Source organism: Theobroma umbraticum, unplaced genomic scaffold (genome assembly GCF_002168275.2).
Source record: "Theobroma umbraticum cultivar Fairchild unplaced genomic scaffold, ASM216827v3 scaffold_12.1, whole genome shotgun sequence".
Classification (NCBI taxonomy): Eukaryota; Viridiplantae; Streptophyta; class Magnoliopsida; order Malvales; family Malvaceae; genus Theobroma; species Theobroma umbraticum.
Genome location: NW_018397269.1, coordinates 4,058,869 through 4,075,028, shown reverse-complemented (window position 1 = coordinate 4,075,028; position 16,160 = coordinate 4,058,869). Strand labels below are relative to the sequence as shown.

The 16,160-nt window shown below is 31.8% G+C and overlaps 1 protein-coding gene and 1 non-coding gene across 2 annotated transcripts; one reads left to right on the top strand and one right to left on the bottom strand.

The window, feature by feature from the left end:
* Positions 1 to 221: 221 nt before the first annotated feature.
* On the bottom strand, positions 222 to 327 carry LOC149526587 (small nucleolar RNA R71). The gene has a single exon (XR_016351881.1). It is a non-coding gene; the product is annotated as a small nucleolar RNA R71 (small nucleolar RNA).
* Positions 328 to 5,342: 5,015 nt separating this feature from the next.
* LOC110425821 (Pentatricopeptide repeat (PPR) superfamily protein) lies at positions 5,343 to 8,212 on the top strand. The gene is made up of 2 exons (XM_021440867.2): positions 5,343 to 7,661; positions 7,981 to 8,212. The coding sequence occupies exon 1, from the start codon at positions 5,687 to 5,689 to the stop codon at positions 7,577 to 7,579; it is 1,893 nt and encodes a 630-aa protein (XP_021296542.1). The 5' UTR covers positions 5,343 to 5,686; the 3' UTR covers positions 7,580 to 7,661; positions 7,981 to 8,212.
* Positions 8,213 to 16,160: the final 7,948 nt, after the last annotated feature.

Here is a 16,160-nt window from a genome sequence, read left to right as displayed (position 1 = left end):
GTGATGATCTTAATTCTCATTTGGTGAATTTTTTGAAAATTTACTATACTTTCAAATACAATGAAGTAACTGATGATGCTATCAGAGTGAGACTATTTTCGTTTTCATTGAGGGATAAAGCACAGAGTTGACTTAATTCATTGCCCAATGGGTCTATTACTACATGGGAGGACTTGGCTCAAAAGTTTTTAGCAAAATTCTTTCCATCTACCAAAACTATAAAGATGAGGAATGATATCACCTTATTCATACAATTTGAAGGTGGATCTTTGTATGAGCTTGGGAGAGATTTAAAGAACTACTAAGAAGATATCCACATCATGGGATTCTTGATTAGTTGCAAGTTCAAAGATTCTACAATAGGCTGGTTGATTCAATAAAAACCACAATTGATGCTGGTGTTAGTGGAGCATTAATGGGTATGAATGTTGTAGATGCTTATAATTTATTGGAAGAGGTAGTCTTAAATAATGTAATGGTAAGAATACCACAAGATTAAGCTTGGCCAATGTGCTACCTTTTCCCCTTTTTGTTGGCTTTAGTCTCGATGTGGGGGTAAGAATACTATAGGGTTAAATTGGGCATAATACCACTTTTCTCCTCTTTATAAATCTTGGTGTAAAAGTAAGAATACCACATGGTTAAGTTGGGTATCATATCACTTTTCCCTTCTTATGAATCCCGATATTGGGGTAAGAATACCATTGGGATGAGTTAGATGAAAGCTCCCATTATCCCCTTAATTTGCTAATGGCATGTACTAATGTGTTATTAGTATATGGATATTATGATGCTTATGATTGGTAATTGATGATAATTGTGTCTATTTGGAAATGATGAGATGAATTGTTAAAAAAATAGTGCATTCTTGATTTGAATGTTTGATGTTGAGCTTAAAGGTTTTGGGATTACCTTTCGTTATCTCCTTGCAAGTGTTTTGTAAGTTGAACTTGCATATGGTTATTATATTTATCGATGTATTTTAGAGTAATCAAATGCATTTATCACTATTGAAAAGATTTATATGATTATTATGTTGTTTTGCAACTTATGATTTATTGAAAAGCTCTTCCTTTTGGTTTGTCCCTTTCCTGATATTCATTCACGGAGTTTTCATGACTCACACGTTATTTTGTCTTTTTTTGTTTCATAACAATAACGTGCTTGACTAGGTGTGAACTCCACATTGAGGAAGAGGATAAGTTAGGAAATCCTTAGGTGAGCATGTAGATTACATATTTTGACTATAAAACTTAGTTTTACCCTTCAAAAGAATTCATTGACACTTTTGGTTGTCTGTCACTTTTGAAGCAAAAAATTTTCTAAGTTTGAGAGGGGTCAAAATATGTGACTTTTATAGAACAATCTTTTGGAAATAAAAAATGATGATAATGATTCCCTTGATTTTTAGATAAACAAAAATGATTTTTCTATAATTTTTGGTGTACATTGGCTATGGTAAATGGGAGTTGCAAATTAATTTTAGTCAAACTTTTTCGAATTTGCTCTTGAAACCAAAATTTAGATTTTGATTGTTTTGGATTTTGATTTTTTTTTATTTTTATTGAATCCAAGTGAGGGGTTGTTTGCTTATTTACATTAAATATCTTAAGTAAATGGAGAGTAAAAAGTAAAGAGAACATTTACTTAAATGGCATTTAATGTAAATAAACTAGGCAAGTTTTATAGGCAATCTACCTCAAAAACTGCATTCTGTCTCAAATGTTTGAATACATGTTCATGATATATCAATACATTTATGGTTTTTGATGAACATGTATTGATATGTGTTCATAATATATCAATGCATTTTCTCCAAAACTTAATGTATCGATACATGGGCCAACAAATAGATACATTTCGTTAATTTCAGAAAAAGAAATGAGGTAAAAAAGTATTTTCACGCCTTAGCTTATAAATATACCTTATTTTTCAAGGGTTGGCAACCCTTGGCCACATTTGCAAGGTAAAACCCCAACTCTCAAGTTCTTCCAACTCATTTTTAGACCAAGACTCCATTTTTATGATTTTAAAGCTTAGTTTTTGGTTTTTATGAAAAAAGATGACATTTTTAGCTTTTAAATCTTTTGATCTTAAATTTCTAGAACTTAAATAGTTATTTTATTGCCTAGACTTTTTTGTTGGTGATTGAAGTTTAAAGGTTTTATGATTTTCTTAAGCATCCAAGCTCACCTAAGGTAAGGATGAAGGATTTATGGGTTTCTAAGCATAGGTTTTAGCTAAAAAATTAGTTTAGCTAAAAACGAGTAGTTTCAAAAGTTTCTAATATGATTATTACAAGATTTTTATTCTAGGAAATGATTGTGATAATTGTTGAATGATAGGAACACCTGAAAACTCCATGAATATCATTGAAACAGAGTTGTGATTGGCGCTAAGAATCGACTCTCCAATTAAGTGAGTGGATACACCTTTCCAAGTATTTTAATATGTAAAGTTTGCATGATTTTATGGAAATGGCTGTTTAAGCATGTTTAAAAATTATTTCCATAAATGGTTTATTAAGGGATTTGAACTACAAGGTTTTATGAAGTTTTCAAGCAAATGCTCAAATGACTTGATTTGATAATGATTGTGATATGTGTGAGAAAATAATTTTCAAATTGTTTATGTATCTACTATGTATGCAAATATGAGATATTTCTATGGTTAATGAATGAATGTTATCATGCACATGTTAGATACGATGTAGCATGAAAAGAATATTGGATGCATAAATTCCATTTATGAGATTGTAACATGTATGGATGTTTGTGTTAAGTATATCATGTACACTATTACCTAAGAGGTATAAGATTAAAATTAGTAAAGAAGAGTGAAAAACAAAGTTGGATAAGTATTTAAGTGAGCATGATGTTGTCATTATTTATAACTTTCATGTTTTGATTTGATGGAAACTCAACAATTAAAGGTATACTATCTTGGCTAAATTAGCTTGTGATATATTAGCAGTTCCCACACCTAAAGTTGCTTATGAATTCACTTTTAGCACTGATGGACATGTGCTTGATGCATATTGCCTTCTTAGCTTGTGCAAGCCCTTTATTTTTGTTTAAAATTGACTATGTGAATCTTCATTTTTCAATCTTAATGACATTGTGTATGATTTGGGAGAGCTTGAGAAAGTTGATTTAGGTAATTATTTTATTGATCATTTAATTTTTTCTTTCTTCAATTCTTATTTCTTTATCTCTTTTAGTTCTTTGTTGTAAGCTTACTTTTTCTTTCTCTTGTTTATGTATTTTAGATTTGTCAAAGATTTTATTGGATCCTATAATTGATGAGTGAATAGGTCAAAGGTGTGTTATTCACTTTGTGGGTTTAGGGTTAGTTATTACAAATTTTGCATAATTACATATAAAGAATATTTAGTTTTTTCTAACCAAAAATTTATTCTAATTACAATTTTATCGTATTTAACATCGGTCCATGTGAGGAGCTGAAAAGGTCCATCTTTGACTTGGAAGAATATTAAGGGTTTTGGCTTGAATTTGCCCTTATTATATATATATATATATATATATATGTATATTGTTGAAGTTGGTTGTTTTTGAAGAAAATTATTGGAAGAATGTTATTGGATTTCTTTGAAAATGTTTGTTGAATGATTAATTTATTCTCTTTAGGTTGGATTATATGTTTTGTTTAGATGTTAACTGTTATATATAATACTTAGATTATTCAATTTTATAAATTATAAGTAATTTTAAATTTTTAAATTTTAAGATAATAGACCAAACTGATCAAATTTATTTAGTTTTCGATCTATTCGACTTGTTCGAAAATTTCAATCATTTCAATCACTTTTATAGAGAAATTTGATTTCTTCGAATTTTGATCTTTCATATCAAATTTGATTGAATCAACTGTTTGTACAGTTTTATTAAAGAGATTTTCTTTTCCTTTTTGGGCCTTTAGGCCTTAGATTATCTTTTCTGTTGGGTCTATAAGATGTATCTTGCTTGGTTTATTATTATTTTTTATTTTTTATTGAATTGTAGTGTGATGATATTTCTTCTCTTGTTTCTATCACTTTTTTCTTTATAGGTTTTACAATTATTTGTGAACTTTTATTTTGTTAATATTTTTATTTTTTATATGATAAAACTTCAAATTAGATGTTGAGAATTGAGACTTGATCATTTAGTTTTTAACATTCAACTTTTATCACATTTGAAAAGGAAATATTAAAGTACACACTATTAATAGTAATTCAACTATATCGCTAATGAGTTTGGGGGAAATACATGGTATAAGGGAATAACATGAATAAAGTAAAATAGACAATTTTTATGAAATATTTGAGGTAAGACAAAACCTCTATCTTGTTAATTAGGGAAGACTATGATAAGATTACATTTCACGTTTTAATTAATAAGTCTAATTATGGAATATTTGATACTTGAAATGGTAAATTGTTCTTTCTTGATCTAAAATAAAAATATAAAAACTTAATAAAAGATAAAAAAATTTTAATTTTTTTTAAAAAATAATTCAAGTGATTATTTAAGAATTATATCATTTAATAAGTTGAAGACTAAATATCTCCTTTACTGCTTGTTTTATTGTGTTCTTCAACCTTAATATTGGTTTTTGGTTGAAGCTTTGTTATGTTATTTTTGTGTTTATTGTTTTTAAATCCAACCCCATTGATATAACAAGACTTAATATATATATATATACACACACACACACACACACGCGCATTTATTAGCATAAAAAATAAATACTAATCTCAAAAAATTTCTTATGAAAATTTATTATAAATCTACATTTTCAACTTTTAAAGATACGCTTATCTGGTGAGGGGAGATGCTTACTTGAGCAACATTCATTTTATATTTTACTGATGTGGAATTTATAATACGCATTCTCTTTCAATTGTGCAATACTCTCATTGCAAGGGTTCTTTCACCCATAAAATAGAGAGATCTACTTTGATTTTCATTTATCTTAATAATTATTTTTCATAGAGATTCATATTAGTAAAAAATGAATTGATTCAAATATCAGTTATCACGAATTTATATTTTCAACTTAAAAATCATATTTATAAAGTAAAGAGAAATCTTTACATACTTCCTAATCCCAAAACCATTTTATCTTTTAATGACCTGATGCCAAGAAAGTTGGTTACAATTTAAAACAGACTACCACAACATCCATAGAGACAAAATTTCAATTTTTCCACCGTTTGTTACCAAATGAAAGAGAAGTAGAACATTGCGCTTCTTTTCATTATTACTATTGGTCTTGGCCTCTAAAGAGTCAACTATTATTATACATTTAATACAATAATCATTTGAACACTAAATTATGATTTCATCATCAAGTTCAAATCCACCATTCATGTTACAAGCCATCTGGAGTTCCTACACTCATGGTTTTGAACACTAAAAGACTGATCCCAAGAGCAAATTTCAGGGTTTTTCTTTTTGTTTCTTGGCACAAGGGAGGATGATGATTTTGCCATTTAACTAAATTTATCTTTCAAGAGCACTGTTGCTAAATAAACTCCAATTGGCAAAAGCCCTGTATAGAAAATTGATGCAAACCTAGCAAAAATGCTCCAAGTGAGCAGTCATAACCAGTTCATAACTCAGGAGCCAATCCAAGTGAAAATTTTTCTTACTTTTCTTACCATGAACATACTGTAAACAGTTAGATGAACACCTCGTATAGGTACAGGAGGAATCTCTACCATGTCTATACTAATACTCTCCCATCTAACAGCTTTTCTACCCGGGGAGTAGTTTCTGCTGCTGCTGCTGCTGAACTTGAGACACCAACTCCGGAGGACCTTTCATGGAGAAAAATGTGTTATACCCAGGTATCATATTTGCATACCGTTATGCAGTTATGTGCAAGAAACAGAGCAGCCATCCCTGGGAAAGCATGCCATGCGCAGACAATCCATTTTGGGTTGCAAGCAGACACTATAACATCCAACATTCTCATTAATATATATTGCAAATCTAGTCTTTTGTCCTGCGCCCGCAAAGTGTTTGATGAAATGCCAGAACGAAGCCTGGTTTCCTGGAATACGCTGATTGGTTCATATGCCCAGCGTGGGCAGGCTCAAGAAGCGTTAACTCTTTTCAAGTTCATGCAAAAAGAAGGAAACCCGTTTAGTGAATTCACAATTTCAAGCGTTCTTTGTGCTTGTGTTGCAAATTGTGCCGTTTTTGAGTGCAAACAGCTGCATGGTTTTGCTGTAAAGACTGCCATTGATTCAAACATGTTCGTGGGAACTGCATTAGTTGATGTTTACGCAAAGTCTGGTTTGGTAAAGGATGCTAGCTGGGTTTTTGAGAGCATGCAAGAGAGGAGTGTTGTTACATGGAGTTGCTTGATGGCAGGGTACGTTCAGAATGAGCTTTTTGAGGAGGCTTTATTGTTGTTTCATAGAGCTCAAATAATGGAACTGGAGCATGATCAGTTTATGTTCTCTTCCATTATATGTGCTTGTGCAGGTCTAGCTGCTTTGATCGAAGGAAAACAGGTGCATGCTATTATATCTAAAACGGGATTTGGTTCAAACATATTTGTGGCTTCCTCTCTTATAGATATGTATGCTAAATGTGGCAGTGTGGAAGAGGCTTACACTGTGTTTACTGGTATAGAAGAGAAAAGTGTTGTTTCTTGGAACACAATGATTTCTGGCTTTGCTAAACATGCTCGTGCCTTGGAGGCAATGATTTCATTTGAGAAAATGCAGCAGGTAGGTCTCTACCCTAATGAAGTGACATATATTTCTCTTTTATTCGCATGTAGTCATATGGGCTTGGTTGATGAAGCAAAGAGATACTTTGACCTCATGATAACAGAGCAAAATGTGTCAGCTAATGTCATTCACTATTCATGCATGGTTGATATTCTTGGTCGAGCAGGAAAGATTTCTGAAGCTTACGATTTAATAGAAAGGATGCCCTTTGATGCCACTGCTTCTATGTGGGGTTCACTTTTGGCCTGTTGTAGGTTCCACGGCAATCTTGAATTAGCTGAGGTTGCAGCTAAGCATTTATTTGAGATGGAACCAGACAATGCTGGAAACCATATTTTGCTCTCAAATATATATGCTGCTAATAAAAAATGGGAGGAAGTTGCAAGAGCAAGGAAATTTCTTAAAGAAAGTATGGTGAAAAAAGAAAGAGGTAAGAGCTGGATTGCAATCAGGGACAAGATCCATAAGTTTATGGTTGGAGAGATAAATCACCCCAGAATTGCTGAAATTTATTCCAAGTTAGATAGTTTGATGGAAGAGATGAAGATCCTTGGTTATAAAGTTGAAACTGAGCATGACCTCCATGACGTGGAGGAGGGTAGAAAGCAAGAACATTTAAAGCACCACAGTGAGAAACTGGCGCTTACTTTTGGGCTGCTTTGCCTACCTCCAACTGCCCCAATACGAATTATGAAGAATCTCAGGATATGTGGGGATTGCCATTCTTTTATGCAGCATGCATCTAGCATTACACAGAGGGAAATCATTGTTAGGGATATAAACAGATTTCACCATTTTAGAAATGGCTGTTGCTCTTGTGGTGACTTTTGGTGATATGTCAGTTTGCTGAGTGTAATATGTCATTTCTGTTCTGTGACAAGTTTACTCGTTTAGACAATCCATTTGCCGTTTTCAGGTGAGTCTGGGTGTTTGTAAGCAAAAGTTTTAGGAGACCACAACAAGCCATTCATCAGATCTCCAGTATCTTGATACAATGCCAGATTTTCTCTCCCTGACCTCTGTGTATATATAATACATCGAACCTTCTCATGCTGAAGCAACAGGATTGGATGTGTTAGGACTCTGGATGCTGTCAGTGATCTTAGAAATCTTCACCATAATATTTAACCTTTAGGAGATATAATGTTTATTTGTCAATTATATTTCCTTTTATCTTTGAACTTAACTCAGAAGGTCGCTGTTTCTTACTTTCGCTGTCCGTGTCCCTCTGGCAGGTTGTCGGGGTTTACATTCTTACGCTCGTTAATGCAAGTCATGGAGGAATGTTGACAAGGTTATATGATTGCCTCTGCTTTATTTTAAGTTCAATTATAACAGGCATTGCTCCTGCCACCACATAGGCATATATGGAGATCGTTAGACATGTTCAACTCATTTTTCAGGCACCCTGAAGATTACCTGCTTAATCACCATTTTTGCAGTTAATTTACTTGTCTGGCTTCTTGCTGTTAGTTCTATTACAAGGTAAATTTATGACTAAAATTGTATCTTCTACCTAAATAATGTTTAAAGATGTTTAAGCATATGGCAAAAATTGTCAAAAATCATTTCAGTTGAGCTAAAATACTCCCGGTTGATGCCAAATATTAAAAAGATCGAAGCAGCAATATTAAATGTGTATAAAGGTCTAATCTAACTTTGTCCATGTCTTCTAAGTTCACTTCCAAAGTACACTGGTGTTGTCATCTTGACATTAGGTGAATTATAGGACAATAGCAGAAATTTTCCATGGAATGCCCATTCCTTGAACCAAACAAAGTCTAAAAGACTATTAAGGAATAGGGGGGAATGGAATTGCCAATACCATCATTTACCAAGTATAAGTGCTCAAGCCTCTTAGAAAATGAGAAAAGAGGACTGGCCTGCCAATGAGGAGATACAAATTTCCGATGTCAGTTACATTTTGTTGTGGATGGATATGATATCTCGTTGCTTATGCTTTTCAGATATTTTGCATGTGCTAATCATTTGCTATGAGTACCAAGGGAAAGTCAGGATGAGTTAGTGACCCCCATGAGATTAAATGAGAAAATTCCAATTCTAAAAATTCATACTATGATATGAGAATTTTAATCGATATATGATCATATATATATTCATTAGAGATGCCAATTTAATACTCAGTACTACATCAAAACTTTTCTGGTATAGTGATAAAAATTTCTGTGTCAATAAAATTGAATTGTAAAAATGAATTATATATATATATATATATATAGATAACATATATTGAATTTTGTATTTCTAACATCGTATTATGCTTTCCTATCAAAAGAAAAAAAATATTGGTCAAATTATATAATTAGTTCTTATATTCTGTCAAGGTAGTGGATTGAATCCTTGTATAATAATTTATAAAAGTTGAGTCATTATATTTTCCAAAATTGAAATCTAATCATTAATGGTGTTAAAATTTTTTTCTAACATAGCATTTGATTGTACTGACGTGGCGATGATAACATAACATACAAAAATGATGTAATAATTATGCAAATGTAGTTTTAACTTTTAAACCTAATTTGCAATATCTAGAATCAATTTTGGTGAATCAACGTTAATCACTATATCATATTTTTTTATTTTGAAGGATATCCATTTTCACTTTCTTGAGTGATTTCAGAAGGGGATAATTGATTTTCCAATCAAATTACAATGTTAGTTTGAGGGACAATCAAGAGACATCATTTTTGGATGCTACATCATCAGATTTAGTGCCATGATAGTACATGCAAATAACATGTCAATTCGATAACAATAATAAAAAAATGCCGTTAATGATTAGACTAGCATTGTCCATTTCGAATAATATAAAGATTTAATTTTTACAATTATAGTAAAATCTCTATAAAGTAATATCCTTATGAAAATAAAAATTTATTAATTAATCAAGTTATTATTTAATTGACAACTTAATAATTTATTAATTTGTACATTAATTAATAAAAAATTAATTTATCAAAAGTATTCTTTATTTTTTTTTACAACATTGAACTTAAAACATGTATTGTGTATGTGATTAAACGAATATTACCTAATTACTGAATTACAATATATCATTATTCTATGTATTTATTTAACCAAAACAAGTTCATGAATGTAATTAGTCTTGTTCAATAGAAGTCATGAATATGTATTTTAGAGAAGCCAAGTACTCGTCAAAAGTCAACAAAAGGTTGGATACGTTTCAAACAGGTGAGTAAATACACCTCTTTAAAATACTTTAATATGGCAAAGCTAAGAAAGTCAACAAAAGGTTGGATACGTTTCAAACAGGTGAGTAAATACACCTCTTTAAAATACTTTAATATGGCAAAGCTAAGCATGGTTTAAACAGTAAAGAAAATTAGAGAAAGAGAGAGAGTTGAGAGCTCTTTTACAAGTAGGCATGGAAGAGGAGGAACAGCTATGGATCAATGTCGATGAGGGTTTCAGGGCACTAGGATAGTTGGTCAATCTAAACTAGAATGATGGAGGAAATCTCTGTATATTATATTTGTGGATAATATGAAGATAGGTTTATTGTGGGCAGTAATTAAAGAAGATTTTGATTGATTTGGTGCGGTGGTGAATGTCTTTGTATTGCGTAGGAAGAGACATAGGGTTGCAAATTTCGAATTTGTCAGATATAGAAAGGCAATGCAAAATGTCATATATAGAAAGGCAAGGGAGTCTAATCTAGCAATCAGATATGGTAATGGTATGATTCTTGCAAGAAGAAATTATTGGTCAAGGTGGGGAGAAGGGAAGAAATGGTTAAGTCCAATGTTCCAAGTAACATATCTTCTTCCTTAACATATATGGGAAAATCTTTTAAAAATGCCTTGATAGGGAAAAACAAGACTAAACGTTTGCCAGTTCCGCTTAACGTGTTGATGGAGAAGACTAGCCATCCTATTAGCAATTCTGTAAACGTTGGTAAGAATCTGTATATCTTGAAAACTAATAAAGTATGGCTTGATTAGAACGCTATTGGTACAATTCATGAGGGTTATACTATTAATGAGATCAAGAAAGGGTTGACAACTAATGGAGTGGAATTGTTAGCCAGGCCAACAGGTGGTCTCAAGGTCTTATTAACATTTTATGACCAAATGGAAATGGAGATATTATTGGAGGATTACGTTGAATGCTTTAATCAATGGCGAGTAAATTTGGTTCTATACGATTACAAAAAGGTTCATAAGGAATTTTGGTGTTGGGTTAAACTAGAATAAATTTCTTTATAGGTTTGGCATTTGAACCTTTTTAAGGGTTTTGGTGATTCTTGGGGTGAATTTGTGAAAGTTGATGAAAGTACCTTGAACGTGTCTAGGTTGGACTATGGTAGAATATTGGTACGGGTTGAGAGTCTTACATGTATTTCTGATTATACTACGTTGAATGTTGGAAGTGTTAGCCTTGAAATTATGTTTTGATTTGACAAAATTGCATGATATTTTAGACTTGTTTACAAGCATTTGAAATGATTGAATACAAATTTTAAAACTCCTAAAGTCATGCAACGTGTTTGAAAATCCATTCATACTTAGAAAATATTACAAAACCTTTAAACTTTCAATTTTTGGCTGAAAGAAACAAAGAGCAAGTATTTCTCAACTTAATATTCAACCACAAGGAAGATATAATAGACTACACATGCAAAGAGGTCAAGAAACATGAAGATTCCAAATCTGTAATTGACCTTAGAACAACCATAGTTGACCTTGAGGTCAAGAGGATGAGAAATTAAAGAATTTTGAAAGGCCTCGTTGACCCTATAAAGAGCGTAGTTAACCTTGAGGTAGAAAACATGAAAGAATAAGGATTTTTGGAAGCTTGAGTCGACCTTCCAAGTTATGATCTCAAAATTAAAACTTTTTGGAAGTGGATCAACTAGAGGACACTTATATTCAATTATAGAAGCCCTAATTTGAAATTTTGAATAACATAATAGACCCTAGAAGCTTTATAATAAGCCTTAAAGACTCAGCAACGGCTAGATTTATTTCAAACTTGTGTTTAACGGCTCTAAATCTTCTAGTGACTATAAATAGACGGCTTGGACTCATTTTGAAGAAAGATAGAAAAGAGAGAAGACAAAAGAAAAAAAGCACAAAAACCTTAGAGAAAAGCTTAACGTCCATTATTCATTTTTTACACTCAAATATTAGTCTTCCTTAAGCATTTAAAGCCATTTATTGCTATAGTTAAGCTAATATTCTTGTATTCATTGTGCCTAAGCTTAAACACTAGCTTACTAGCCTTTGAGAGGCATTTATTGCTATTACTCCTTTATATACACACTTGTAAAGGTTCTAACTCATCTTTGAAAAGTTAGGAACGATTTGTGGTTGAGCTTGTTAAAACCCATTGTGATGGTTTGTAGTTGAGCTCATTAAAAATCATTGTGAAGGTTATTGCTCGATCCCATGAAAACGCATTTGTTAAGGGTTTAATGCTTGATCCTGTTTAAAAAGCACATTTTCTTTAGTGGATTCAAAACTCCTTGGTGAGCTAAGGGAAAAGATGTAGGCATTTAAGAAAGCCAAACCCTTATAAAATTCCTGTGTCTTGATTTATATTTTTGCTTTATGATTTATTGCTGAAAATTGTTTGAGAAAATCACTTGCTTTCTTTGAGACATAAGCAGAAAATTTTTTTGAAAAAGGTTTGATTTTTACGCTAGGTTTGCAAAGAAAATATTTAAATGCCAATTCACACTCTCGGTATTTATTGCATTTTGAGCTTACTACAGTAACTACTGGTATCAAAGCTAAGGCTCAATTTTACAAGTCTAATAGCCTTGAGTGATCCATTGTAGAAGCTCAAATTGTAAAAAAATGAAAGTTACAGCAACTGTGCTCTATGAAGGGTAATCAATTGAAAGACCAATTTTCTTTGTATTTACGAATTATCCCTATTGGAAATAGATGATGGAGATGTTTATACAATCAATGGATATAGAGGTTTGGAAGGTGATATTAAATGGTCCATATGTCCTTTATAAGGAAATAGATAGCAAAAGAGTTATTAAGACTAAAAGAGAATGGGATGACAAAGACAAAAAATTGATTCAAATCAATTGCTAGGCATACAAGACTCTTTTTTGTGCCTTAGGATTTAATAAGTTCAGCAAAGTATTTATGTGTGAAAATGCCAAGTAAATTTTGGATACCTTAAAGACTACATACGAGAGAACAAATCAAGCTAAAGAATTCAAGATTGGATTGCTTCAACATGGCTATAAGCTTTTCAAGATTGAAGAAATTGAATCTATAAATAAAATGTTTGATAAACATTCACAAAAATTATAAGAGATTTAAAGGCATTAGAAAAAGACTTCTTAACACTTGGCTAGTAAAGAAAATACTTTATAGCTTACCAAAATCATGAAGACTTAAAGACACAACTATAAAGGAAGTTAGAAATCTTAACAACTTTAAGCTAAAAGAGCTAGTTGGTTCTTTACTCTCTTATGAAATGACCCCAAAACATGAAAGTGTTAGAGAAGAAGTCAAGAAGGAAGACATTTGAACAAAAAGGAATAGCCTTTAAATCCTTAGTTGAGGATGATGAGAGAAGCACAAAGTGTAAGAGTGAAAATGGTAAAGACATGGCTATGCTAGCCAAAAAGTTTCAATAGGTTCATAAAGAAAAATTTTAGATGTAGAAAACCTACAAAGAGAGATATGCCCAAGGTAGAACATACAAAGGATCGCTTGGTATGTTAAGATTGCAAGAAGCTAAGGCGCACCAAATATGAATGTCCCAATAGGAGGAACACTTAAAGAAACTGTAAAAAAAAGGCAATGATGGCCATTTAGAGTGATAGTGAAGACTCCTAAGATGGAAAAGATGATGTGATAGCCAATCTTTGTCTTATGACACTTGATGATTACAAGGAAGCAATGATTCTTGAAAATACAAAAGCTATTGGAACAAAAAAGAATTGCTATATGAAGAAGTAAAAATCGATTCTTGAAAAAATAGAAGTAACTTGGAAATCTATTGAAAGAGTGAGAATCGACTTCTGAAATGTCAAGTAATTGATTCCTGAAGCTACAAAGAAAAAATTAGAAACTTGGAAAAGAAGAAAGCATGGGATATTGGATAAGAATGGAGTGGGAAAGAAGAAATTTGAATTTTTGTTTGGACGCCTAATGGGTAAAGATAATCGATGTCTTAAGAATGCAAAGATCAATTCTTAGAAAACCAAAAGATTTGGACTTGAAGTGAGACAAGAAGAACTGACTACTCAAGAATGGAAAGAATGATTCTCAAAAAATAGAAAGCTTCAAACTCTAAATGAAGTAAGAAGAATCAACTGCTCAAGAATGGAATATTGATTCTTAGAAAATAGAAAGCTTTAGACTTTAAATGTGACAAGAAGAATCGATATCTCAAGAATGCAAAGATCGATTCTTAGATAACAGAAAAGTTTTGGGTAGAAAAGAATCAACTTCTCACATGCCTACAGATCTATTCTTGACAACTAGTACAATTTAAGTAGTCCCAACATTTAAAAAAGTGACCAAAGTATACTTTAATGGGAAAAAATGAAAAGGAACTATAAATACCCTTGTGAAGACATCATTCAACAATAGAAATGAAGGGAAAAACATTCTCAGAAGAGAAAAATGTTGAGATTTTTAAAGTTCATTCCTTTTCTCTCTCTATTGCATATTCTCATAATAGAACCTACATATTTAGCCTCTCATTTTTTGGAGGTCTCAAACTTTGTAAAGTTGTAAGAATCCACTGTTGAAAGGTTATATCTCCATTGTAGAAGGTAGTACAAGATTATGCCTTTATAAAAGATAATGTTGGTCCCAAAGAAGTGTGCTATAGGGGTGGTGAATAGCACTTTGTGAATGTCACTAAACTTAACTTCTAATTGGGGGCTAGTTAAAGGTCAATGATGAAAAGTTAAATATCAGATGAAAGAATGATTGAAAGAAGAATGAAATGAAAAATAAAAGAGGGCAGACAATGCAAAACGATTTATAGTGGTTCAGTCTTTTTGACCTACATCCACTAACTTGATTTTCCAATCAAGGATTTTCAAACCAAACCACTATAATAAGTGAAATTCCCAATCTTCCACCAACCTTTTACAATGGCTTTTCACAGGCTTAGCCATAACCTTTAACAATTATTTTTCCCAAGATTAACCAAAACTCAAATCTAACGTTTTCTAGGCTGAGTTAGAACTTATAACACCAATCAAGCTAACCCAAGTGTGATTAATCCCCTTAGAGTGACTTGCACACTCTAAGTAATCAAGTAGTACAGATATAAAGAAGTATCTATAACTATTAACCTTATCTGAATGGTACAAGGCAAAGTACTAAACTTTAATACGAAGATTGGAGTGAAAAATAAGAAGGATTGAGAGAGTTTTTGCTATTTTTTAGTCTTTTTGATCTTGAAAGCATCTCATCTGCTTCTTAGTCGTTAAGGATGTCTTTTGTATTTGAAAAATCAATTCCGATGGATGTTGACAAGTTCAGACCATTGGAAATAGTTTAGAGTCAATCCTAGCCATTAGTTTATCTTCAAGCATTCAAATTCAAATTTTCAAACAGTGTGATCTTAGTTGACTAACCATGCTTCTTGGTTGATTAAGTCTTCTCTGTCTTATAATCAAATTCTCTGGTAGTGTACTCTTAGCTGGCTAACAATACTTCTTAGTCGACTAAGCCTTCTCTGTCTAGCAATCAAATTTTGGACCGTAAGCTTTTAGCTGGCTAACCATACTTCTTAGTTGATTAAGTTTTATTTGTCTCACAATTTGCTTTAGTCCATTAGTTGATTAAGTAAGATTCTAACAGATTAAAAGTTTACTGCCTCTGAATCAGCCAACTTCACTTTTGAATTTTAGTTGACTAACTCACTTGGTTATCTGACTAAGAGGCTTCTGTTTGTGGCTTATTTGTAACTTCTTATTCTTATGAGTTTTGATATTTACTCTTTAGTGATTAACTTATTATCGATATACATTTTCATCCCGCACACTCAAGTAGTATAGTTAGACATTAATGAGTGAAAATGTTTTATTACCATAAAAAACTTATGGAGCCAATAATCTCTCCATTTTTTATGATGACTGAACATTCCTTGATTAATAGTATAGTGTTTATTCGTTCCTTTTGTACTACACAAGATGAGAAATTTCTCCCTTTGAGTTTGTGCTCCTCTTTAATGTATGCATGATCTTTTCAAGTAATTTTATTACCCAACACAGTAAGCAAGCTAATTTTTATCTATTTCTTAATGAAGATAATAAGCATTTGTTTAGACATTTAACAGAATATATTCATGAATTGACATACAAGCTTGCAGAACTACCAGTCATAAGTGACAAGATATTATCAATATTATAACCAACAATATTAGAATATTTTCATTAACAAAC